The sequence below is a fragment of the Salvelinus alpinus genome, chromosome 10 (genome assembly GCF_045679555.1).
Source record: "Salvelinus alpinus chromosome 10, SLU_Salpinus.1, whole genome shotgun sequence".
In the NCBI taxonomy this organism is placed as follows: domain Eukaryota; kingdom Metazoa; phylum Chordata; class Actinopteri; order Salmoniformes; family Salmonidae; genus Salvelinus; species Salvelinus alpinus.
This window is the reverse complement of record NC_092095.1, coordinates 30008217-30035722: the sequence shown is the minus strand read 5'-3', so window position 1 is coordinate 30035722 and position 27506 is coordinate 30008217. Positions and strand designations below refer to the sequence as shown.

At 41.8% G+C, this 27506-nt stretch overlaps 2 protein-coding genes across 2 annotated transcripts; one reads left to right on the top strand and one right to left on the bottom strand.

The window, feature by feature from the left end:
- Positions 1 to 1795: 1795 nt before the first annotated feature.
- On the bottom strand, positions 1796 to 26275 carry LOC139533025 (ribosomal biogenesis factor-like). Its single transcript, XM_071331182.1, has 5 exons — positions 26137 to 26275; positions 8725 to 8890; positions 8409 to 8525; positions 2262 to 2378; positions 1796 to 2132 (listed from the first exon to the last, which is right to left on the bottom strand). The coding sequence occupies exons 3-5, from the start codon at positions 8517 to 8519 to the stop codon at positions 2064 to 2066; spliced, it is 297 nt and encodes a 98-aa protein (XP_071187283.1). The 5' UTR covers positions 8520 to 8525; positions 8725 to 8890; positions 26137 to 26275; the 3' UTR covers positions 1796 to 2063.
- LOC139533024 (carbonic anhydrase 1-like) lies at positions 10943 to 17287 on the top strand. The gene is made up of 7 exons (XM_071331181.1): positions 10943 to 11099; positions 11420 to 11617; positions 13326 to 13444; positions 13869 to 13961; positions 14119 to 14181; positions 14303 to 14458; positions 15675 to 17287. Exons 1-7 carry the CDS (start codon positions 11066 to 11068, stop codon positions 15792 to 15794), a joined length of 783 nt encoding a protein of 260 aa, XP_071187282.1. The 5' UTR covers positions 10943 to 11065; the 3' UTR covers positions 15795 to 17287.
- Positions 26276 to 27506: the final 1231 nt, after the last annotated feature.

The window sequence follows — 27506 nt, the reverse complement described above, 5'->3', positions numbered from 1 at the left end:
AGAAGAACGTACTTCAGAAGCAATTGTCTTTATAGTTGATTAAGTCATAACTTTTCAATGCAACTTTAATTATCTCAAGCTTTGAGCTGCGAACCTTATGGTGATATACTGTATCTGCATCTAAAATGCACTGTGCCGTTTGAATTGGCAGCCATTTTAGTATTTTGCCGTTTCAGCAATAAGCCGAAAAATAAAAGGTAATAGCCTTAATATAACTTTTTTGAGTGGGCAGAATTGATGACAGTCTCTAAATAACATCCTAGGCCAAACTAAATTTGTTGTACTTCACACATTTAAACGTTAATTTGAACAATGTACCACAGCAGACTCAAGATAGCATACTGGCATGTTGTCAAAAACTGCATCTGTCATGGTGACATTGATATGTGGAGAATGAGCGATATAATAATCACGCTATTTTAGATCCACTGATAGCGTCAATAGCGCCATTTCGAAGTTCAGCACCACCAGGCAGTGGACAGCGACCATTGAAGACTCAGACAATCTTGTTTTTTTTCTTAGAAAATTCTCTGCCGCTTTATGGACCTGTCACGAGGACCCCTTTTGAAGAGCAAGTCATGGTTGAAATGATGCCACCTACTGTGGAAACTGAATTGACAGGCCAGGCACAATGTCCTGTGCTACCGCACAACCCTTTCGCTCATGAGATTTTCTCACCCTAGTAGGGTGTAGATAAAACTCCCACTGTGCTTTGTAGTGTGGCTGGATGGAGGGTTTCTACTGCATAAGTCAACGTAAGTGTGTGTGATCGTGCTTTTCAGTCCTATATAAATGCATGTGTGATATGTATTCTCTTTCCCCAGGGTATTATGGTGCCACCCCGCTGTCTCTAGCTGTTCCATCTGGAATCTCAATGGGATGTACCTGGCCCCAAGGCCAGTCTGAAACCTCTCCACTGTAGCAGCTGTCACACTAACCCCACTGTGTCCAATCATTCAGAGCCAAGAGAACCATTTCCTCTGCCGTATTAAATACAACAGCTTCACTCTCACAAATGCATGTATATAGGCCTACACTGAAAATGTAATGTCCTGGCACCTTCGCTTCATTTAAAGGTTCAGAAAAGTGTTTTAGCTAAGCCCTGAACATATATCACTGTTCCACTCACCTCATACCAGTCAGTTTTTTTGGGGTGGGGGGGAGATATTTCAGGAATATTCTGCTTAGCACCTAAGTTCTAAGTGGTGCAACTTTTACAATTAAAGCCTTGAAAAGACTAATGAGATTGGAAACAGAGGATTTAAAATATATCAAACATCTGCCATCACATATCATTTCACCAATAACCACCTCCAGAAAAACAGCTTACAGAAAGAAGCATGTTACAAGCTGTAAAATGCAAATGTAATCTCGGTTGCAGCATTTCCCAGGCACACGTATGTCTTGTGACAGCCCCATGCTTACACAGGTGGCTGTCCACAGAGAGACAGGCAATCAGGAGCACATCAGTAAAGCACCACCAACTGGCTACCGCTGAATGTGCCCAGCATACTTAAAACCAGCCACTGCCAGCAAGCTGCGCCGAGATGTAGTTCTCCCAAAGATATTTAAAAAGGAGAACGAGTGATTTACTGATAGACCCATGCATCATTCAGTAGATTATCCAAGAACAAATTAATAATTAGTACAATATCTCATCAAGAGTGAAAATCCAATAAAAACTACCTTCAAAAACTAAATAGTGTGTGCTACTAAGACCCTGACATTCAGCATTGGCAGCATAGTCTTGTGAAGAGATCAATATCAGCATTGATACATGCAACGGACACCTTAAGGTTGTTGATCATTATATTCGACAGATGTATCCAACAGGGAATCTATCATTTTACAGCATGTGTCAACCTCTCACAAATTCATCCTTTACATTCTTCGAATATCTGCACACATTTTTTTTTTTAATATCACCATATTTACATATTGTCATCATATGATATTAGTCATATTACATTCTACACAAATTGGAGATGATGCCCCTTATGTGAATGGGGCAGTGTGGAATGTTCGAATTGTAACTAGATTTCATTTCATGCAGCCATTCCGCACTATAGCTGAGAGAACAGCTGGGCAGCGCCGTCCACATTCGCAGACTCTTTCGGGGCTTCACGGACAACCTGACATAAAAACAAAAACAAAACGACTTGAGAAAAGATAAAGGAAAACAATCAAACAACCATCAGATGGAGGATACTCAGCACACTCAACTCTGTCGGGTAATCCATTGATTCTCAGTTTAACCTTACCGGTGTTGGCTTTCTGGGCACCGGAGCAGTGCATTTCGATACATTTCTGACATCCTGTTGGACCTCTGTAAATATTTTATTCAGGTTCTCCACCTTCTCATTCTTCACTTTATTGATCTGTGTACAAAGGGAAAAAAACAGTTGTCAGCAACTGTGTCAAATACTACCCTTGCACAATACACATACAAGACGGATAAGTTAACCTTCAGGGACAACAGTCTTATGGTGAGATGACACCGACCTGTTGCAGTCATTTTTTTCCACAGAGCATTTGCTGAGTGTCAGGGTTTAACAGGCAACTAGCCACAGAAAACACGACAGCAGAGCATTTCAAATCGAGTAAAGTTTGGAAGTACCACCAAGTAAAGTTTGCCAAGTAAAAAGTTAGCATTTTGAGACAGTGGCCAGCTGAATACTTACAAGGTAAGAACACTTTATGTCATTGTGGGCAAACTCTTTCAATGCATTCAGTCAAAATGTAACTAGGCTATGACTCCAATGGGATTAATTAGAGAAACACCATCAACAAATGCTTATACCAAAAATGAGGGAACCTGAAAAACATTGTTGTAGCTAGTTGATCCCCCAACATAAGAGTATTTTGTATTATTCTGTACGTAAATCTGAGACACTACATTTAGTATGATATGTTTCATATGTATTAATTTGTGGATGTCCATCATCCATTTTGTATGATATGTTAAGAATTGCAATTTGTACAATATGTTACGAATTAGTAAAATGTGTGATATGTTACAAATACCAATTTGTTGCAGCTAACTTTAGCTAGGTGGCTAATACTAACATTAGCTAGCTATAAGGTTAGGGGGTTAAGGTTAGGCATTAAGGGTAAATGGTTAATGTTAGGGTTAAGGGAAGGGAAAGGGTAAGCTAACAGGCTAAGTAGTTGCAAAGTTGCTAATTAGCTAAAATTCTAAAAGTTGTCCGTGATGAGACTGAACACGCAACCTTTGGGTTGCTAGACATTTGTGTTATATACCAACCACTCTCCTTTCGTTTTTGCCTTACAGTGCATTCGGAAAGTGTCCAGACCCCTTCTAATTTTCCACTTTGTTACATTACAACCTTATTCTAAAATGGATTAAAAAAAAAAAAAAAAAAAAAATTTCATGTCCTCAATCTACACAATCTACCTATAATGACAAACGGAAACAGATTTTGACATGTTTAGAAACTTTCGCAAATAAGGTATTTCTTTCCATAAGTATTCAGACCCCTTGCATTCTGTTTCCATTGATCATCCTTGAGATTTTTCTACAACTTGATTGGATTCCACCCGTGGTAAATTCAATTGATTAGACATGATTTGGAAAGGCACACACACCTGTCTATATAGAGGTCCCACAGTTGACAGTGCATGTCAGAGCAAAAACCATGCCATGAAGTCGAAGGAATGGTCCGTAAAGCTACGAGACAAGATTGTGTCGAGGCACAGCTCTGGGGAAGGGTACCAAAAAATGTCTGCAGCATTGAAGGTCCCCAAGAACAAAGTGGCCTCCATCATTCTTAAACGGAAGAAGTTTGGAACCACCAAGACTCTTCCTATAGCTGGCCGCCTGGCCAAACTCAGCAATCGGGGGAGAAGGGCATTGGTCAGGGAGGTGACCAAGAACCCGATGGTCACTCTGACAGAGCTTTAGAGTTCCTCTGTGGAGATGGGAGAACCTTCCAGAAGGACAACCATCTCTGCAGCACTCCAACAAATCAGGTCTTTATGGTTGTGGCCAGAAGGAAGCCAATTCTTTAGTAAAAAGGCACATGACAGCCCACATGGTGCTTGCCAAAAGGTACCTAAAGGACTCTCAGACCATGAGAAAACAAGATTCCCTGGTCTTATGAAACCAAGATTGAACTCCTTGGCCTGAAAGCCAAGCGTCACAGCTGGGGAAAACCTGGCACCACCCCTACAGTGAAGCATGGCAGTGGCAGAATCATGCTGTGGGGATGTTTTTTAGCAGCAGGGACCTAGAGACTAGTCCGGATCGAGGGGAAAATGAACGGAGCAAAGTACAGAGAGATCCTTGATGAAAACCTGATCCAGAGCACTCAGGACCTCGGAGTGGGGCAAAGGTTCACCTTCCAACAGGACAACGACCCTAAGCACACAGCCAAGACAACGCAAGAGTGGCTTTGGGACAGGTCTTTGAATGTCCTTGATTGGTCCAGCCAGACCCCGGACTTCAACCTTATCGAACATCTCTAGAGAGACCTGAAAATAGCCATGCAGCGACGCTCCCCATCCTACCTGACAGAGCTTGAGAGGATCTGCAGAGAAGAATGGGAGAAACTCCCCAAATACAGGTGTGCCAAGCTTGTACCGTCATACCCAAGACTTGAGGCTGTAATCGCTACCCAAGGTGCTTCAACAAAGGGTCTTATGTAAATGTGATATTTCCAGGTTCTTTCATTTAATACATTTGCAAAAAATTCTAAAAAACAGTTTTCACTTTGTCATTATGGGGTATTGTGTATAGATTGATGAGAAAGAAAAAACAATTTAATCAATTTTAGAATAAGGCTGTAACGTAACAAATTGTGGAAAAAGTCAAGGGGTCTGAATGCATATCGAATGCACTGTGTGTCCTTCTATGTTATGTAACCATACCAAACGTAACATACTGTAGCATTAACACTATATCCCAAAACTCTAATTTCCGAACCTACCAAAAAACCTCAATTAATAGCCTGGGCGTTTATTTGCTTAAATCACAACAGCCACTTATTAAGCCTTGTTCACACTGTCGGCCTTAATGCTCAACTCAGTAAAAAAAAAAAAAGTGACCAAATCAGGTGTGTGTGTGTTCAGACAGCAGTAATTTGCTGACAAGGCCATGCTAGTCGTCATAGTAACAGGTGTGTGTGCAATGGTGTAGGCTGATTGGTGGTTGTGCTTGTGCTTTCTATCACTCAAAAGTTAGGTCGCAAGCTAAGCCTCAAAAGGATAAGATGATCCAACTTTCAAAACAAGTCATTTTTGGCTAGCCACAGCAGTCAACTAGCTAGCTGTTTAGTTCTAGCACATTCACTAACTTGTTTGTAAACAATTAACAAGCTAGTTAACTGTAGCTGGCAACCAACAAGATATGCCGAATAACAGTCTAAAAACCATCAGATTGGACCGTTCAGACAAGTCACATGGCCAGGAATAAGATTTGTATCTGACTTTAAACCACGTGGCTAATAATAAAATTTGATTTGTCACATGCACCAAATACAAGTGTAGACCTTACAGTGAAATGCTTACTTACAAGCCCTTAACACTTTTTTTCTTAACTGCATTGTTGGTTAAGTATTTACTAAAATAAACTGAAGTGTAAAAAAATATATATATATTAATTAATTAATTAAATACATAATTAACTTCACTAGGGTAGGGGGCAGCATTCTGAATTTTAAGGTAAGTGATTAATTTGAATGCTATTTCTGACTTTTGTGACATTCTCCTTGGCTGGAAAATGGCTGTATGGGTTTCTGTGGCTAGGTGCAGACCTAACATAATCGCAAAGTGTGCTTTCGCCGTAAAGCGTTTTTGAAATCTGACACAGCGGTTGCATTAAGGAGAAGTTTATCTTTATTTCCATGAATAACACTTGTATCGTTTATCAATGTTCATGATGAGTATTTCTGTAATTTGATGTGGCTCTCTGCACTTTCACCGGATGTTTGTTTGAGACAATGCATTTCTGACCATAACGCGCCAATGTAAACTGAGATTTTTGGATATAAATATGAACTTTATCGAACAAAACATACATGTATTGTGTAACATTAAGTCCTATGAGTGTCATCTGATGAAGATCATCAAAGGTTAGTGATTCATTTTATCTCTATTTCTGCTTTTTGTGACTCCTGTCTTTCGCTGGAAAAATGACTGTTTTTCTGTGATTTTGCGGTGACCTAACAGAATTGTTTGTGGTGCTTTCGCTGTAAGGCCTATTTGAAATCAGACACTTTGGTGGGATTAACAAAAAGATTACCTTTAAAATGGTATAAGATACATGTATATTTGAGGAATTTTAATTATGAGATTTCTGTTGTTTGAATTTGGCGCCCTGCACTTTCACTGACTGTTGTCATATCACCCCGTTAACGGGATTGTAGCCATAAGAAGTTAAAGAAAGAAAATCTTCGTCCAGTACGAGGTGAGTAATCACTGTGCTGATATCCAGAAGCTCTTTTCGGTCATAAGAGACAGTGGCAGAAACATTATGTACAAAATAAGTTACAAATAACGCAGAAAAAAAAACAAAACACGATAGCACAATTGGTTAGGAGCGCGTAGAACGGCAGGCATCTCTTCCGGGGCCATCATATCCGATTCCATGTGCTTTGTGGCTGTTCAGACTCCAGGAAAATTAACAGTCAAATCAGATATGCAAATAAATAGAATTTGAGACACTTCAAAGAGCCAATGTGAACACGGCTCTAGAGACAGCATTCTATATGAGCAAGGCGTCTATTTTTCTAGGGCACACATCTTTTGCTAATTTGCATAGTTAAATTGTTTAATTCCACCATTCACTTCCAGTATTTTAATCAATTTCTTCATTTCCTGAACTATTGTGTTGGCATTTACACACTGTCACATTTCTTTTGTCTTAGTATGCCTGTTAAAACAATTTTTGCAGTTTTTACTTTCTCCACTAGATGGCAATCTGCCAATTTATAGGGATCTGTCCTGAAGTTGTTGACTGTTTTCCTGCTTGCCAGTTAGCTAGCAGTTCTCAGCTGTCAGCAGCTTCTTACTGGCGATAAAACCGGCATATTTTTTGGATTCATTACTGAATTATTTAATGTAACAAATCAAACCTCGTAAACAACATTTTGCTCCTCACTTGTACTTGATTGATGAATTAAGGTCACTAATTAGTAAAGAACTCCCTCACCTGGTTGTCTAGGTCTTAATTGAAAAAATAAGACGCAGACACTAGCCCTCCATAAAATGAGTGACAGCCCTGTCATAAACAATTCATGGTAACCTCGTAAACAATTCATTTATACCCGATGTTGTGCAATGCGTGCCGTTGTCCAGGTATTAAAAAGGGACAAGTGGCTATTTGAGTCAGCAATTTATTGAAATTGTACGGTAATATATCCGATAATAAGCACCAAACTTTGTTGACATAGTGGTGCAGGTTTCTCGTAACAACTTCTTAGGATTTTACATTTTGTCGTTGTCATCTTCAAAGTTGTTTCCGCTGGTCGCAAAAAGCTACATTTGCATGAAAAGAGCTGATATGAATGTTAAAGACTTTCAAAATAAATTAGGTATACGCTCAGTGCTCCGTTGACATTTCACAGATATAACTTGTTTTTGTGAGATCTAGGAAAAAGACATTTAAAATTAATATGAAAAGCACACTAAAATACTACATGTCATGTCTCAAAATCGATATCCATCTTACCTCTGTTTTATGTCCTTCGGATTCGAGAAGAACGATAAAAAGTTCAAATGCAAAGTGAGCCTGGAAGCGTTAGGTCGCCAGTAGCCTTAAAGATGCACTATGCAGAAATCGCTCCGCCATTTCCTGGTTGCTAAAATTCTAAATAGTTCACCTAATTTCTGTTCGTGACAAAACAAATGTCATTGTACCATCTAAACCACTGTGAAATATATTTTCCATAACCAAAAATATTGTATTTTCATCTGTTTGAAACTGGCGTACAACACTGAAAGTAAAATAGGCAAAAACTAAATTTAAGCATGGGAAGCATAGAAATAGTAACATACAACAGATCTACCGCTTTACACTTGACTTCAATTAGAAATACATGTGAGTATAGATACATATAGATCTGTCAATGAACGTGGTCAGGTCAGACAAAAATATAAATATTGCAGCTTTAATTCTTGCACAGAATCCAGCCTCGTTGACATGATGCAACTTTCCTGCTGACCACTTTTTATCCTTTGGCCTCCATTGATTTAGTCACCCTAATTTTGGCCATCCTACAACGGTAAAACTCCAATAACTTTAACGGATTATGATAGAGACATGAGGTTTGGACCATTGGTTTAGTCATTGTTCAAAAGATACGTTTTTGATTGGACACCCTACTGTGTGATGCCTATTAGCTAAATGGTTGGCTAACTAAGATGGTAGCTAGCTAGCATTTTCCACTTACGTGTTTGAGAGTTGAAGTGACAGGTTTTGCCTTATTCTTTTGTTTTGTCTGTTTGTTGGCCACTCGGAAAACATTCTGCTGCTTTTTGCCTTTTTGTTTATTCTTCGCCATGATTACCTATGAGAACAAACGTATGCTGTTAGCAAGGTAGCTAAGTAGAGGTGGCTAAGCTTGCTCAGACCGACCCGTTGTGATCATACAGTTTATTAGTTTATGTTGACACAATATATAAGAAAATACAGTAACATCAAGTGCGTACAATATGTGAATCCACATAACTAGATAAACTCGAAGAATAATAACAAAATATACAAACCTCAACAAGTGGACGACTATCGGCAAATGTTAAACGTGTTGAAGCAACGGAGCTTGACGCAATTTAGATGCGACTAAAATCTGAACCAATCAGTGCTCCCGAAGACAACAGATTGAAACTCCCTCATGGTGCGCTCGATTTCTACAATATCCGTGCTGAATCCGCGCTGGGTTAAAGGAGTACAAAATAAAATCTATTAAAATAGAACTTTATTGGTCACATGTCTGAATAGAACAGGTCACCTTACCGTGAAATGCTTACTTACAAGCCCTTAACCAACAATGCAGTTCAAGAAAGATATAAGAAAATATTTACCAAATAAACTAAAGTAAAATAATAAAACCTAACACAATAAAATAACAACAATGAGGCTATATACAGGGGGAACAGGACTCCCTGCCAGAATCGTCCCACCCACCCCTTCGCGTGAACGCGCACACATTCAATTCTTCATTGCTGTGACTTGCTTGCTAGTTGAGATTTCTGCTCTTCACTCCGTTGTCAGTTTAGCTTACATTTCACTGATCTTAGTAGCAGAAAGCATGTTTTATTTGTGTCTGTCCCAAGTCATAGACTGTTCTCTCTGCTACTGCACGGCAAGCGGTACAGGAGTCTAGGACCAAAGGACTCTTTAACAGCTACCCCCAAGCCATAAAACTGCTGAACAATTAATAAAATGGCCACCCATACTATTTACATTCATCCCCCCTCCCTATTTGTTTTTACACTGCTGCTACTCGCTGTTTATTGTCTATGCATAGTTACCGCTATTTACATGTACAAATTACGTCGACTAACCTGTACCCCCACACATTGACTCGGTACAGGAGGCACTAGTAATGTCTGCAGGCAAGGAAGCTTGGCCCCAGTGATGTACTGGGTCGTACGCACTACCCTCTGATCGGTGTTATGCAGAAATGTTATGCTCCATTTGCTTTGCCTCATGTTGTTATTCTACAGCCTTTATGCAATACATGTATTTTATCTGAGGACATTATCAAATCATTATTTTACCGTTCTCATTCCCTTCGGTTTTCGGCTAACAAGACAGACAGTTTACTGGCAGCAGCAGCTACAAAAACAGTTGCTTTCTCGTTATGACCGCCAGATGGCAGCAACGTATCGCCGCTGATACACTTTCAAAAGAGTCGGTAAACGTACTCTGAGAAAAGCAAACATTAGCAACACCTTCTTTAACCTGTCTCCTCCCCTTCATCTACACAGATGAATGGATTTAACAAGTGACATCAATAAGGGATCATACCTTTCACCTGGATTCACCTGGTCAGTCTATGTAATGGAAAGAGCAGGTGGCCTTAATGATTTGTATTCCCAGTGGCGGAGTTAACCCACTGGGCACAGACGTCAATTCAAAGTATATTCCACATTGGTCAACGAAATAACGTGGAAACAACATTGACTCAACATATGTATGCCCAGTGTAAAGCCTTTCACTTTTATAAAGGGGTTTTAAGCAACGCCATTGTGGGGGTGGGTTTTTGCATTATCAGCATATTAGAAAATATGTTAATCTGTCTATAATATTAAAGAAAAACTAGGATACATACAGACAGACAGAGAGACATACAGATACTTAACTGTTCTCAGTCTAGGCAAAATGTCATAACCTAGGCCTAAACGGGATCAATAGACTAATACAATTAATTATATACTACCGTAGCCATGGGGCTAGGTGTAAATTAAAAACATCCACCTAAGACAATAATACACAATGATTCCATCTGCTCTATGCAATAAATAATTCGTCCTAAAGTCCGTGAATACCACATAGCCTAAACGCTCAATATTGTTTTATATTTTTTATTTTTACAATTATGGCCATGTTCATTATTAAAAGGGAAGGGAAGAAAGGGACTCTTGAGTTCTCTCTCTCCCCCTGAGTGTGTGTACTCAAAATGCAATTGTAGCGTTCGAGTTTAGGAAGTGGAAGGCGCAACATCAAAGAGTTATTGCACATGGTACTGCTCGGGAATATCCATACAGCTTGTGTCGCTCCTTCCAGTGGCAAAATATTTGGATGAAGGAGCGCATAGCGAGGCGACTACTCACTGGATCTGTGGTGCCGCGCGCACGCACGCACGCACACACAGAGCGAGAGAGCGAGAGAGAGAGAGCGCGAGAGAGAGAGAGAGAGAGAGAGAGAAAATCTGGGCTCATCGATTGCGCATCTAACTCCTCCCGCTCCTACACGCAATCCACAGGGAGCCTATATAAACTCTGACAGTTGTCAAGTGGAGGACACTGCCTGTTTCCACTCGGGAGCGACGCAAATTTGGGAGATTTACAGCAATAGATACCCAGAAATACCCAAATAGTAACAATGTCTCATGCATGGGGATACGCACCGGACAATGGTGAGGCGCTTGTGCTCTGTTCTTAGCACTTATCATGACATAAAAAGGGACTTGTAGTACAGCATATACTGTCGGATGAATGAATGAAAAGACAACGGTCATGCGTTGATGAATCATTGTCTACATGTATTTTAATGCATCCCTCTTTGACATTGCTATTAGGCTACCGTGCGTCATAACAATCTCACTCGGTTACAGCAAGCTGCAAGTTTATCAAAAATATTCTCAATGTCAATGGAAAGCAATCATTTACGTAGGCTACATTTTTGACAGATACTGAAATATTGTCTTCAACTGCAATGTCCCCACTGTCATTCTAGGACCCGACAAATGGTGTGAAGGCTTCCCAATTGCCAACGGACCCCGCCAGTCTCCCATTGACATCGTACCTGGGGAGGCTGCCTTCGACGCAGCCTTGAAGGCGCTCACTTTGAAGTACGACCCTTCCACCTCCATTGACATTCTCAACAACGGACATTCCTTTCAAGTGACCTACACCGACGACAACGACAACTCAAGTTAGTGTCAATCTTTAAGCATGCGTCATGACAGGTGTCTCGAAATGGTACCTTAGAGTTGTGGATACTTTGTGCACTTCTTTAATATTAATAATTCATACATTTATACATTTACAAAGTAACAAATATTATGGGCATGGAATATAGCTGGATGAGACTATATTCGTTCACCACCCACATTATGGTATGAAAACAATAGTAGGTAATGGAATTGGTAACGCAACCCCTCACAAACCTTTCCCTGCACGTTAGACCTTTAGACTGGAAGCGCGGTCATTAGCGCAAAAAAGGCGAAGGTCAGTTTATGCAAATAGGACTGAGTCTGGTTAACCATTAATGTGTCAGGAGTGAATGGTAATGTTTTTAGTAACTAAGTACAACAATATGATATTTTACTAGTTCTGCTGTCATTATAATTCGATAAAAATAGGCTGTTGCCTAATACAGTGCAAAAATGTAATAACAAAATGGTTCACATTCATATTTATAAAATATTTCTGTGAGAAATGTAGAAACTACTCAATCCGAATCTTAATGTATGGTGTTTCATTTTTATATTCCTGTGATTTGTTACACAAGAGATTCTATTGTCTCTGTAATCCCTGATGGCATGTGATCCTAGCACCTTATTATATGCAGCATTAGGCCTATATGTCAGGTGGTTTATTGATATTGAATTGGTAATCCTCTATTTATGATCGCTTTAGTGCTTACAGGGTAAATGTATCATGTTTATTGTGTTAACTTAATGGAAGCTAATTTAAATTGAATGACAAGTTCATATTCAAACACAAATATAAGCTTATGCCTGAAAGAATGAATGACTGTTAGTCATACCTGTCTGTGTGTAGACCTACATTGGAAATTACGCCATCATAGCTATAGTCTAAATCTACCCACAGGGTGTGGTCAATGTCAGTCTCGTAATGTAATCCTGCATCAGAAACCTGTATACACTCACACACTCACACCCTTTGCTACTTGTCAGAAAAGTCTCCACCTTCTTATCAAGCAGAACCAACTATTGTAAATCGTGTCCTCAAAATAATTTTCAAAGAGAACCTATAGGCTATAGCCTATTCGTTCAGCATCAACTGTGACATCACGTGAGATGGGAATAGACTAATTAGTCAAGGATTACCTGCTGCCACTAAATTGGTATAAATAGATGACTATGTCAAAGGAACAATACCTGGAAAGTATCTTAGGCTGACCTTGGGCTTGCTGCTTTTGGGTCTGGATTACGCAACAGGAACTGAGTCTGCTTCTTCCATCAAACAGGAAGTCTGTGTCTGTGTGCTAGTGTGGGGGAGAGGTAGGGGTGGCAGTGACACAAGAGCGGCTTTTGCATTGCTCTCTTAATATCGTTCTGGCAAGACGTCTGTCAGTATGTCTGTTCACATTATACCTGTCAAGACAACTCATCGCATTGTGTCTTGTGACACATTTTCATCATGGACCAAAGATTAAAAGCGATGTTATCTCAGTAAAAAAGGAACATGGTGTATTTTGAAATCTTATTATGAAAGCATAATGATCCTGTTCAAAATGTGAACATCTCATGTGTTTTGTACGTGCAAGTCTTGTAGTGCTATTATACAAAGTGGACTTAAACTGGTGTTAGGTAGTACTAACTCGGGCCACATAACAGGTTGACCCATTGCACTTATACGTGTTCATGTCTTTGTTTTCTGTGTTCTGTTGGCAGCTCTGACAGGGGGGCCCATTTCAGGGAAGTACAGGCTTAAGCAGTTCCACTTCCACTGGGGCGCCAGCGACGACAGGGGTTCTGAGCATACCGTGGCCGGGACCAAGTATGCTGCCGAGGTACTGACACTGGTCACACACTTGATTTGAATCCCTTCGTTTCAACACCAAAGTTTGAATGGTATGCATTTGTAGTGCAACCCACAGTATTTGGCAAGCCATCAATATGTTTCTTTGAGTTTTTTCCCATAAATGACATATAAGGGTCAGTGAACTTTCATTTCATGGAGTGAAAATGTTCGCTTGACATTCAATGAGGAATTTCTGCCAATTCAGTTTATTTCATGAATTGACTTTGCTGAAATGGAATTGACTTAAACCCTGCTTTTCAATAAATATTGTGTAATTCCACAAAAGCCTCAGCCATGCAACTTCCAAATTGGTCTAAACCCCTAAACCCCACTGTACAAAAGACCCAAGGCCTAGTGGTAAGAAAATACTCCCTAGGGTTGCTCACTGCTTGTGTCCTATTTCTTTATTTTAGCTCCACCTGGTACACTGGAACACCAAGTACCCCAGCTTTGGTGATGCTGCTAGCAAGTCTGATGGCCTTGCTGTTGTAGGAGTCTTCCTCCGGGTGTGTAGCAATGGACTCAGCCATTTTGCTGTATACCTTCAATTGTTTTGACTTAGATTATTAGTTAAAGATAATATAAATATATTTTCAAGCGCAATTTTTTGGTCAAATGATCATTATTATTTGCCATTTATGTGTGTTGAATTTGTCTGATTAGGTTGGAAATGAAAATGCCAATCTTCAGAAGGTCCTTGATGCTTTTGATGCCATTAAAGCCAAGGTAAGTCTATCTGGAGCAAGCATTGTAAGTGGTGCTACGGCTAGCATGGAACCTGTCATTCTCGGAGCCAATCCTTGACCTGCTGATGTAAACTTGTAGTTGCCTCCCTCTTTGTTTACAGGGCAAGCAGACCTCTTTCGAGAATTTTGACCCCACCATCCTGCTCCCCAAGTCCCTAGACTATTGGACTTACGATGGCTCCCTGACCACACCCCCTCTGCTGGAGAGTGTCACCTGGATCGTCTGCAAGGAGCCAATCAGCGTCAGCCCTGCCCAGGTATGATAGGTCACGACCTCATTGAGTAGTAAGGGATTGAATTTACACTCTGCAGCTACAGTATACTGGCTTTGTTCCAATAGTCTGGAATAGCCTCTTTTCTTAATCTCTTCCTTGATAAAAGAGTCTGCTTGACAACTAAAATGTATTGTAGATAAGAGGATTTGATAGTTGAGAGGCATATGGCTGCTATTTCTGCAGTCTTTTCTCCTATTTTAGAGTGATGGGACAAGTCATTCCAAGATTCCAGGTCATTGAGGTCGTTCCCGGTTCTCCACCAAAACTGAAAAGATTCCTATGTGCCTGTCCAGCTGGACGTTCTGTTGGCCAAACAAAATAAAGTACTATGTGGGAGGTCTGTTTATTTCTAGTGGACTTGAAAATGCTCCTACTTTAACCTCAACCCACACGTTTTCATACAAGCATAGTCGTGTTGGAAGTTCCTGTAAAATGGCAGCCCACGTCTTCTCTAAACCCTGCCCTTGTGGCTTGACTCACTTGTGACCATGTGAAAATGAACACTGCCCAGTCAAATGTTTGTTTTATACCTTTGCCTGGGCGTCTCAAGGGTGAACAGGGAAATGTACACATAGGCTTTAGAGGGGGTGCCGTACTAGGCAGAGACATAAGATATGATATCAAAGAAATTATTCATACAGTAAATATCATGAATGTTAACAGAAACACTTCAGAAGAAGGAACACTGTATTAAGTGTTTATCAGTAGCTAATGACGCACTATTAGAAGATACTTGAAGATTCGATTATTTGGGTGGATATTCGTTTAATAAGAACTTCCTTGTCTCCCGTGATCAAATGTTATTCAATCCCTGAGGGTGAAAAATAAGATGGTGCAACCCCTGAAACAAGTCTATGTACTTTACAGTATGTCCAATGGCTGTAGCCATGAACTTGTGACCTCTTACTAATTTATTGGCCAAAATGAATGGCAAATCTCTTAGATGGGTCATTTGACTGTACTTCACATTTGTGACCTCAATCTCTTTGTCAGACTTAAGCATCAACAGAAAGACACGAAGCTTAATTCCATGAATCACTATTTAGGAAAATCATTTAAATAGAGAAGTCCCACACAACCTTTGCTTTAGTTAATGAAGGCTACCAACTGTATGACTGGAGATGTATTGGGGTGAGTGACAGGGACAGGAGGTAAGGCATATAACTCTATCTCCTCTCTCTCCTTTCTCCTCTGACAGATGGGCAAATTCCGGAGCCTGCTTTTCTCTGGAGAGGGCGAGGCCGCCTGCTGCATGGTGGACAACTACCGTCCCCCTCAGCCCCTCAAGGGCCGCGCTGTGCGTGCATCCTTCAAATAAATCCCCCTGCCCCTAATCCCACTCCCCCCCCTTCTGCTTAGTGAGACACCCAGGCGTGCCTCCCCTGCAGTAAGACTCAGAGCACATGTACTGTATGTCTGCCCTTACATTTTTTTTAGAAGAACGAAATCCCTCCTTTCCTGTCGCCCCATTCCTACCAGAAGAGGAAACAGTTGAGGCATTGACCTTTTTTGTATCCTCTCTCCTCTCTTGAGTGATAACAAGCCAGAGAAGCCCTGATGTACTTCACAAGAGAAGCACTCCACAGTGGTGGCTATAATGTGAAAGATTTACCGGGATTTCGCCTGCGGTGCCAATGTTGTAGACAGCTACTGGGCTCTGTAGTTTTTCATAGATAGATAGATAGGATGTGTCAACAAACAAACAAAGCTTGCGAAGAGGCTAAGACTATAGAAATGTAGCTGGGATCATGTAATGGATGATTCAGTTGGAGAAAGACAAGCAGGCCTGACTAGCAGTCAGTGGCAGGCCTGGGGTGGATGAAACTGCTTCACCATCTGTGAGTAGGGCCACACACACACACACACATACTGCCAGTCTGTCTTTAATCTCTGATTGACTGCCTGCCTCGGGATCACGGCAGCTTAATGAAACACAGTGGTCGCTTCCATCACACCCGATTGAACCAGAACATCCCCCTCTGGAACACACACACACACACACACACACACACACATTGACCTGCTCATTGATTTTCATACTAAGCATGCCCACAGTGCATACACAGTATACAGACACACACATTGACATACATGCACACACACCTAATAGGAGGTTACAGCTACTAACTGTTACCTATTGTGCTCTGTCATGACAATGACTTTGCATTCCTGTGTTTTTATAGCAAAGCCTCGTCTTCAATAATTTGTTTTATTTGTTTGTTCCTCTTGGTGTTATTAGTAATATTAATGGGTTTATTTTTTCAATATTTAAGTGATTCCTGAATTGTGTTTTGCAAGTGAAAACTCCTCTATACTTGTAGTATTGTCTTGATGACATGACAACAGGAGGGTTAGGTCATGACCCTTTTCAGACATTATGAATTGTGTAATGGAATATCCATCTAAGCATTGGTTTGCAAGCCCCTATGTATTGTGTTGTTGTCACGTTTCAAACGCACAGTCGCCTTGTGCGATGCCATAGGGCACTGCAGCCAACGAAGAATCAACCCGCCAACTGATAAGCTTTGTAGTGTTAGTGGGGTGTCAGGTCCTTTTAGGCCAGATTACTAATGACGAAGGGTCACCTTTAACTTTGGGACCACAGAATCATGCTAATTAAAAAATAAATAAATGTTGAATGCAAGTGAAATTATGAATCATGTCTGTCAAAAAAGGATGACTGTATTTGATAATGAAATTGAGTTTAAAAGCCTTATGCCAAGCACAATTAAAGGGCCGCCCTGGTAGTAAGTCTTGCTGTTTTTGGAAGTGGAAGTTTTATCAGTTGAATAAATATATTTTATGACAATTTTTTGTCTCCGTTGTACTTTGTCTACTTCACAACCAGACAGTTAGGGCTTTATTCAATCAGATCCACTTTATTCGACCTCCGCATAGCGGTTGTTTTGGTGGTGTCGGAGGTGGAACTGAGTTAGAGCTGTCAAATCCACAAGCGGCTCTTGGCATTATACCTAAAGCGGACATTGTCATTGGCTGCACAGAGTTGCATTAAAAGAAAGCCCAGGCAGCCTTTGAACACTGGAATGTGAGATGTAATCTACACCTCCATTAGGCTGATAGAAATCCTCATAAATTCATTTAATGATTTTCAATCAACTCAAGTTGGCTTAGTGACAACAATCAAGAGTGCGTCTTCGTGACAATGATCAAGAGGAGCTACTCACTGATTTGACAGCTCCTACGCAGTTACACCTCCGACACCAGTAAAACATTAGCTATGCGGGTGTCTGCTATCGCCGGTTAACGCTTGATCTGATTGAATCTAGCCCTTCGTCTCTTTTGAAGCCATCCTTCCAACTCCTATTCATCACTTACATGAGGAAGGTTGGAAATTGAGTTTACCAGACGGTTTCAATTTATTTACTTCCTGGACAAAAGCTCTTAATCTCAATAAACATCTAAATCTAAATGTAGCTTTTAAAATGTTAGGGGCCATTCAGTTAGCTTGCTTAAACCCCTAAAAGGCATCCACATACTAGGTTTGGTTTGCTCTTAGCATTATTATCGACACTCTCTATCTTGCACTGAACCCTAGAGCAGTCTCTAGACTACACTCTTAGAAAAAAGGGTTCCAATAGAGTTCTTCGGCTGTCCCCATCAGGGAACCCTTTTTGGCTCCAGGCCGAACCCTTTTTGGTTCCAGGTAAAACCATTTTGGGTGGCCATGTAGAACACTCTGTGGAAAGGGACCAAAATGGGTTCTTCAAAGGGTTCTCCTATGGGTACAGCTGAAGAACCCTTTTAGGTTTTAGATATCATATTTTGTACAGTATATACAAACACCAAATACACACTTACTCGCACACACTACATTGACACTCCCACACAAAACACACACACATGACACACAGCATACCGACACAACACAAACACACATACATACACATTACACACACACAAACACACAAACACATACACACTTTTACACTCATCATTTGCTGCTGATACTCTGTTCTTTATTTTACTCTTATTATTATCTATCCTGATGCTTAGTCACTTTACCTTTCCTTCTTGTACATATCTACTTCAAATACCTTGAACCTCTGCACATTGATCTGGTACTGGTACTCTCTATATATAGCTCCATTCTTATGTATTTTATTTCTCATGTGTTATTATTTTATTTTTAATTGTATTATTATTTTTTAACTCTGCATCGTTGGAAAGGGCTTGTAAGCAAACATTTCACGGTAAAGTCTACACCAGTTGTATTCGGCGCATGTAACAAATAACTTTTGAATGGATTTGATTTGAACGTCTGTGCCTCGTACTCAGGTGTCACTAGTTACTACAGCCACAAAGTCATAAACCCCGCCTATTTCTACAATTTCTCTTCTTAAAATGTGATTTTAAACCGAACCTTAATGCTAGCCTTAACTGCACTGCTAACCTTATGCCTACCCTAACCTTAAATTAAGACCAAAAAGCTTGAAAAACAAGAAAACAGCAGCAATATTACTGTTTGTCCCTCTTGAAATGCCGTAGCAATAACACAGTAACACTTCCTTAAAATAGTCTATATCAATCTAAGATAAATCAAGAAATCTGTCATTAATTTAGAAGTTTTTGTAGAGGAGGTCTTCGTTGCAAAATGTTATATCTAACTAAGATGTTTGGTGCAGAATTTCTCAAATTAAAACATGCATGAAAACTAGTCGTCTGTTGAAGAATCCAAATTGAAGAATCCCTACTATTGACCAATCACAGACGAAAGGGCAAAACCTTTGGCTACCAAACTTTGGCTTACCTCAGAAAAATGTTGTGTGGTCGAACTGCCTAAAAAAAACTTACGAACGCTTCCGAACAGCAAAACGAACTAGAACGTCACAAAATGTTGTAATAATATATGCATGAACTGTTTCGACTGGGAAGCATATGGTAAGCTTAAGACTGTAAGTTAGACGCAGGCTCAGATGCTCTCATGCTCAGACGGTCTCATGTCAACTAGTAAACAGTGTGACTAGTTCCATCATATGTTCCATCATATGTTCTCATGCCAGCTGTTCACTAGTTGATAGGAGTACATATTATGACTCCAAAATCTACAGGACACTCCACGACCTGTTAACTACTGACACAAGAGCTGTCCACAACTTCACATGACCAACAGATTACCTTTGACCTATATCATCACAGATCACAGCTAGGTCCTGATCAAAGGGACTGGCCAACGATGTCATATGATCCAACTCAACTATGGGAGCACCAAGCAGGAAGAGATCCAAACACGGATGAGCTTGGGTTACTAACTACCTCTTAACTGATCTAGGATCCTTAGAAAAACGATTTGGAATTACATACAGTGGTTGCGAAAGTATTCACCCGCCTTGGCATTTTCCTTATTTTGTTGCCTTACAACCTGGAATTAAAATTGATTTTTTGGGGGGGTTTGTATCATTTGATTTACACAACATGCCTACCACTTTGAAGATGCAAATGATTTTATATTGTGAAACAAACAAGAAATAAGACAAAAAAACGGAAAACTTGAGCATGCATAACTATTCACCCCCCCAAAGTCAATACTTTGTAGAGCCACCTTTTTCAGCAATTGCAGCTGCAGGTCTCTTTGGATATGTCTCTATAAGCTTGGCACATCTAGCCACTGGGATTTTTGCCCATTCTTCAAGGCAAAACTGCTCCAGCTCCTTCAAGTTGTATGGGTTCCGCTGGTGTACAGCAATCTTTAAGTCATACCACAGATTCTCAATTGGATTGAGGTCTGGGCTTTGACTAGGCCATTCCAAGACACTTAAATGTTTCCCGTTAAACAACTCAAGTGTTGCTTTAGCAGTATTCTTAAGGTCATTGTCCTGCTGGAAGGTGAACCTCCGTCCCAGTTTCAAATCTCTGGAAGACAGAAACAGGTTTCCCTCAACAATTTCCCTGTATTTAGTGCCATCCATCATTCCTTAAATTCTGACCAGTTTCCCAGTCCCTGCCGATGAAAAACTACCCCACAGCATGATGCTACCACCACCATGCTTCACTGTGGGGATGGGGTTCTCGGGGTGATGAGAGGTGTTGGGTTTGCGCCAGACATAGCGTTTTCCTTGATGGCCAAAAAGCTGAATTTTACTTTCCTCTGGCCAGAGTACCTTCTCCCATACGTTTGGGGATTCTCCCACATTCCTTTTGGCGAACACCAAACGTGTTTGCTTATTTTTTTCTTTAAGCAATGGCTTTTTTCTGGTCACTCTTCCATAAAGCCTAGCTCTGTGGAGTGCACGGCTTAAAGTGGTCCTATGAACAGATACTCCAATCTCCGCTGTGGAGCGTTGCAGCTCCTTCAGGGTTATCTTTGGCCTCTGTTTCCTCTCTGATTAATGCCCTCCTTACCTGGTCCGTCCAAGAGACGGCCGCCCACCAGGTTTGTTGTGGTGCCATATTCTTTCCATTTTTTAATAATGGATTTAATGGTGCTCCGTGGGATGTTCAAAGTTTCGGATCTTTTTTTATAAACCAAACCTGATCTGTACTTCTCCACAACTTTGTCCCTGACCTGTTTGGAGAGCTCCTTGGTCTTCATGGTGCCGCTTGCTTGGTGGTGCCCCTTGCTTAGTGGTGTTGCATACTCTGGGGCCTTTCAGAACAGGTCATGTGACAGATCATGTGACACTTAGAATGCACACAGGTGGACTTTCTTTAACTAATTATGTGACTTCTGAAGGTAATTGGTTGCACCAGATCTTATTTAGGGGCTTCATAGCAAACGGGGTGAATACATATGCACGCACCACTTTTCAGTTTTTTATTATTTTGCATTTTTTTTTAAATATTTTTTAAATTTGACTTCACCAATTTGGACTATTTTGTGTATGTCCATTACATGAAATCCAAATAAAAATCCATTTAAATTACAGATTTTAATGCAACAAAATAGGGAAAACGGCAAGGGGGATGAATACTTTTGCAAGCCACGGTAACAAATCTATCCTTGAATCAGTGAAACAGGTTACTAAATGTTAACTAATCTTGTCACGCCCTGATCTGTTTCACCTGTCCTTGTGATTGTCTCCACCATCTCCAGGTGTCACTTATTTTCCCCAGTGTATTTATCCCTGTGTTTCCTGTCTCTGTGCCAGTTCGTCTTGTATGTTTCCAAGTCAACCAGTGGTTTTCACATTCTCCTGATTTTTGCATTTCCTTATTCTAGTCCTCCCGTTTCTGGACTTTGTACCCGCCTGCCTGACCATTCTGCCTGCCTTGACCATGAGCCTGTCTGCCACTCTGTACCTCCTGGACTCTGATCTGGTTTTGACCTTTTGCCTGTCCACGACCATTCTCTTGCCTACCCCTTTTGGATTAATAAACATTGTAAAACTCCAACCATCTGCCTCCTGTGTCTGCATTTGGGGCTCGCCTTGTGCCTTGATAGTATGAACTGGCCACCAACGCTGTCTTCCAGGCTTTGGCCAATGATGTGCTTCAGGACATGCTAAACCGGTTTGTGTTCGTCTACCTGGACAACATCCTTTTCCCCCCCCGATCTGCCCAAGAACATGTACCCCATGTCAGACAGGTCCTTCAGTGCCTCCTGGTGAACCAATTGTTCGTGAAAGCTGAGAAGTGTGAGTTCCACCGCTCTTCTATCACCATTCTGTGATATGTCATTACTGAGGGCAATGTTCAGAAGGATCCTGGAAAGGTGAACGCAGTGGTGGATTGGCCTCAACCAACGTCCAGGGTTTAGTTGCAACGGTTTCTTGGGTTTGCAAACTTCTACCGCCGTTTCATTCGGTATTACAGCACCCTGGCGGCCTCCCTCTCGGCACTCACCTCCCCCAAGGTACCGTTCAAATGGTCTCTAGCTGTCAACAAAGGCTTTGTGGATCTGAAGCATCGGTTCACCTCAGCACCCATCCTCATCCATCCGGACCCCTTGCTTCAATTTGTGGTGGAAGTGGATGCTTCGGATGTTGGAGTGGGGGCCATCCTGTCCCAGCGATCTGACCAGAAGCTTTATCCCTGTCCCTTCCTGTTCCATCGTCTCAATCCTGCTGAGAGGAACTACGATGTTGGCAACCGAGAACTCCTGGTGGTGAAGATGGCGTTGGAGGAGTGGAGGAACTGGCTGGAAGGAGCAGAACAGCCGTTCTTGGTCTGGACCGACCATAACTTGGAATATCTCCGTTCAGCCAAGCGCCTCAACTCAAGGTAGGCCCGGTGGGCCCTCCAGTTTACAAGATTCAACTTTACCATGTCCTACCGTCCTGAGTCGAAAAATGTGAAGCCTGATGCTCTCTTCCGCCTAAACAGTTCCTCTGCCACACTCTCGACCTCCGAAACATTCCCCCTACCTCATCCCTTGCTGCCGATGTGGATCGGGGTATTGAGAACCTGGTTCACGGGGTGCAACGCTCCCAACCAGGACCTGTAGGGGGCCTGGCTAACCGGCTGTTTGGCCCTAACCCAGTCCGGTCTCGGGTCCTGGAATGGGCTCATTCCTCCAGGCTGACCTGTCATCCAGGGTCCCGTCGTACACTAGCCTGCCTTCGACAACGTTTCTGGTGGCCCACAATGGTCCCTGACGTCTCTGCCTTCGTCACCGCATGCACTGTGTGTGCTCAAAACAAGACTCCACGGCAAGCTCCTTCTGGCCTCTACCGGTTCCTCATCGTCCCTGATCTCATATATCTGGACTTTGTCACTGGACTCCCTCCGTCTGATGGCAACACTGTCATTCTAACGGTAGTCGACCGGTTCTCCAAGGCCTCCCATTTCATCCCTCTCCCCAAACTACCTTCTGCCAAGGAGACGGTCCAGCTTATGGTGCAGCATGTCTTCAGGATCCATGGACTCCCGGTAGACATGTTCTCCGATTGGGGTTCTCGTCTCAGTTCTGGAAGGCATTCTGCACCCTTATTGGGTCGTCGGCCAGCCTGTCATCCGGATTCCATCCCCAAACTAACGGTCAGTCGGAGAAAGCCAACCAAGACCTGGAGACCACCTTAAGGTGCCTGGTCTCAACTAACCCCACTACCTGGAGCCGTCAACTGGTCTGGGTGGAGTATGCCCGGAACACTCTTCCCAGTTCTGCCACGGGACTCTCCCCTTTCGAGTGCTCCATGGGGTATCAGCCTCCACTCTTCCCTGAACAAGAGCAGGAGATCAGCGTACCCTCGGCCCAGTGTATTTATCCCTGTGTTTCCTGTCTCTCTGTGCCAGTTCGTCTTGTATGTTTCCAAGTCAACCAGCATTTTTACCATTCTCCTGCTTTTTGCATTCTCCTTTGTTTAGTCCTCCTGGTTTTGACTCCTTCCCTTCTCTGGACTTTGTACCCACCTGCCTGACCATTCTGCCTGCCTTGACCACGAGCCTGTCTGTCACTCTATACCTCCTGGACTCTGAACTAGTTTTTACCTTTTGCCTGTCCACAACCACAACCATGCCTACCCCTTTTGGATTAATAAACATTGTAAGACTCCAACCATCTTCCTCCTGTGTCTGCATTTGGGTCTCGCTTTGTGCCTTGATAGATCAAGAACCATTAGAATTGGAGCTACAATTCTGTACCTTCATTTAGCCAGGGAGTCATGATGAGACCATGTTCTCTTTTGCAGATGAGCCCTGCATGAACACATCAATTAACAATAATTACACTATACATATCAACACCTTTCTAATATTGACCCCCCCCCCCCCTTTTTGCCCTCAAAACAGCCTCAATTCATCAAGGAATGCTCTACAGGGTATCGAAAGCGTTCCACAGGGATGCTGGCTCATGTTGACTCCAATGCGTTCTACAGTTGTCAAGTCGGCTTGCTGTCCTTTGGGTGGTGGACCATTATTGATACACATGGGAAACTGTAGAGTGTGAAAAACCCAGCAGCATTTCAGTTCTTGACACAAACCATTGCACCTACTACCATACCCTGTTCAAAGGCACTAAAATCTTTTGTCTTGCCATTTCACCCTCACGTGAATGGACATGTACTCAATCCATGTCTAAATTGTCTCAAGGCTTAAAAATCCTTCTTTAACCTGTCTTCCTTTTATCTACACTGATTGAAGTGGATTTAACAAGTGACATCAATAAGGGCTTTGGTAGGCCGCTCAAGGACATTCAGAAACTTGTCCCGAAGCCACTCCCGTGTTGTCTTGGCTCTTGAGCTTAGGGTCTTTGTCTTGTTGGAAGGTGAACTTTCCCCCACCTTCACCCCAGGTTTTCATCAAGGAACTCTCTGTACTTTGCTACTGTCATCTTTCCTTTGATCCTGACTAGTCTCCCAGTCCCTGCTGCTGAAAAACATGCACACAGCATGATGCTGCCACCACCGTGTTGGGATGGTGCCAGGTTTCCTCTAGACGTGATGCTTGGCATTCAGGCCAAAGAGTTCAATCTTGGTTTCATCAGACCAGAGAATCTTGTTTCTCATGGTCTGAGAGTCATTTAGCTGCCAAGCGGGCTGTCATGTGCCTTTTACTAAAGAATTGGCTTCAGTCTGGCCACTCTACCATAAAGGCCTGATTTGTTGGAGTGCCGCAGAGATGGTTGTCCTTCTGGAAGGTTCTCCCAACCACACAGAGGAGCTCTGTCAGAGTGACTATAGGGTTATTGGGCACCTCCCTGACCAAGCCCCTTCTCCTTGATTGCTCAGTTTGGCCGGGCTACCAGCTCTAGGAAGATTCTTGGTGGTTCCAAATTTCTTCCACTTAAGAATGATGGAGGCCACTGTGTTCTTGGCAACCTTTAACGCTGCAAGCATTTTTTGGTACCCTTCTCCAGATCTGTGCCTCGACACAATCCTGTCTCGGAGCCCTGTCAACTGTGGGACCTTATATAGGCAGGTGATTGTGTGCCTTTCCAAATCATGTCCAATCAATTGAATTTACCACAGGTGTACTCCAATAAAGTTATAGAAGCATCTCAAGAATGGAAACAGGATGCACCTGAGCTCAATTTCGAATCTCATAGCAAAGGGTCTAAATACACATTATTTTAAATAAATGTGCAAAAAAATCTAAAAAACAGTTTTTGCTTTGTCATTATCGGTATTGTATGTAGATTGATGAGGGAAAAAAACAATTGAATCAATTTTAGAATAAGGCTGTAACAAAATGAAGAAAAAGTCACGGGGTCTGAATAATTTCCAAATGCACTGTATACACATCAATTACACAAACCATGAAAAGCAAAACACAATCATATGAAACAGCACATTCTTCAGTAAAAGGTTCTCTAATTGCCCTAGATGCACCAATTCCACCAACTATAAGGCGTTTTAGAGGTAATTCCACATGAGATGCGCAAAAAAGCTAAAAGCAGATTGACCTAACACGATGGAGATTGAAGGGATCTCCAGGGTTAACCATCCCTGATTCCGGGTCTGGCAACTTATACGTCTGAAAGTTAACAATAAGGTAAGGTATGGCGGAAGTTTATGCAAGAGGACTTTATAGACAAAAAGAGTGCAATGCATTGATCTATGAGACTTCAAAGAGGGCCAGCCTACTTTCTGATACAAAATGCATCTATGTGTACTGAACCTATTGCCCATAATAAAGCGCAATGTGCTATGATAAACTGTGCCCAATGGCTTCAATACAGTGGCAACTGCATTCATATAGACAATATCGCCATAGTCAATAACTGCATCGCAGTGCTAACTGTGCCACTAGTGATTCTGGTTCGAGGCCAGGCTCTGTCGCAGCTGGCTGCGTCTGGGAGACCCATGGGGCGGCGCACAATTGGCCCAGCGTCGTCCGGGTTAGGGGAGAGTTTGGCCAGGATGTCCTTGTCCCTTTGCGCTCTAGCGAGTCCTGTGGCGGGTCGGGTACATGCACACTGACACGGTCGCCAGGTGTACGGTGTTTCCTCTGACACATTAGTGCGGTTGGTTTCCGGGTAAGGTGGGCATTGTGTCAAGAAGCAGTGCGGCTTGGCTGGGTCGTGTTTCGGGGGACTCAATGCTCTTGACCTTCCCCTCTCCCGGGTCTGTACGGGAGTTGCAACGATGGGACAAGACTGTAACTACCAATTGGATACCACGAAATTGGGGAGAAAAAGGGATTTAAAGAAACATGCTTTTAAAATATTTTTCTTCAATCCAGATGCCCAGATATTTATAAGCGGGAAACGGTCAATGAGGGCAAAATCTTAAGTACGTATGCATAAATCATCAGTGATTTGGATGATTTACGTGATTTGGAAAATAACATATATTTAAATGTTCAGTTCACCAAAGGCTTTCTGCAGGGGAATATTGCAGATTGAAGCTCTGACAGAGCCTGGTCCGCTGTGGGGGTAATAGCATATACCACAGTGTCATCTGCATACAGGTGAAAGTACATTTTTGTACAGATAAACCAACATTGCTAATGTATATGGTGAAATGAATCTGACCAAAAATCGGTCCCTGTGGGACACCCTTTGCTATGTCCTGATTTAACACCATCAGTAAACACACACTGTGTTCTGTCCTTTAAACAGTTTTCAAACCAGCTACAGCAGCCTGGTCCAGACCAATTGATGAAAGCCTCTGAATAAGTAATGAGTGTCCACAGTGTAAAATGCTTTAGACAGGTCAATAAAAAGGGTTGCACAGTGTTTCTTGTTATCCAAACAATTAAGAACATAATTTAAAACCAAAGAAGTAGCAGAGATGGTGCTATGACCTGGTCTGAAACCTAAATGGTGTACATTTTGAATACATTTTGTAGTTAAAAAAAATCTAAATTGAGTATTTACAAAGGATTCTAGAAATTTTTGCTAGACAAGAGAGATTGGAAATGGGGTGATAACTATTTACGTCACACGGGTCACCACCTTTGTGAAGGGGGAGTATATGGGTCGCCTTCCAGAACCTGGGGATGGTACCAGAAATAATTATAAGGTTAAACATATGTGTTAAAGATTATGCAATCAGAGGAGAAGAAAACATCAGCAACAAAGAATCAAGCAAATCAGCTTACGTGAATCTTGCACAAGGCATCTAGCATATCACAGGTAGAAAGTAAAAAATAAAATAAAAATATTCACTAGAAGTTGGAACTTCCATTGAGCCAA

Coding starts and splice junctions, on each gene's coding strand:
- LOC139533024 (XM_071331181.1), top strand. CDS start 11,066: ATGTCTCATGCATGGGGATACGCACCGGACAATG. Junction 11,100..11,419: donor GGGATACGCACCGGACAATG/GTGAGGCGCTTG, acceptor CTGTCATTCTAG/GACCCGACAAATGGTGTGAA. Junction 13,445..13,868: donor GGACCAAGTATGCTGCCGAG/GTACTGACACTG, acceptor TCTTTATTTTAG/CTCCACCTGGTACACTGGAA.
- LOC139533025 (XM_071331182.1), bottom strand. CDS start 8,519: ATGGCGAAGAATAAACAAAAAGGCAAAAAGCAGCAGAATGTTTTCCGA. Junction 2,379..8,408: donor TCACTTCAACTCTCAAACAC/GTAAGTGGAAAA, acceptor CTTTGTACACAG/ATCAATAAAGTGAAGAATGA. Junction 2,133..2,261: donor TGCCCAGAAAGCCAACACCG/GTAAGGTTAAAC, acceptor TTTTTATGTCAG/GTTGTCCGTGAAGCCCCGAA.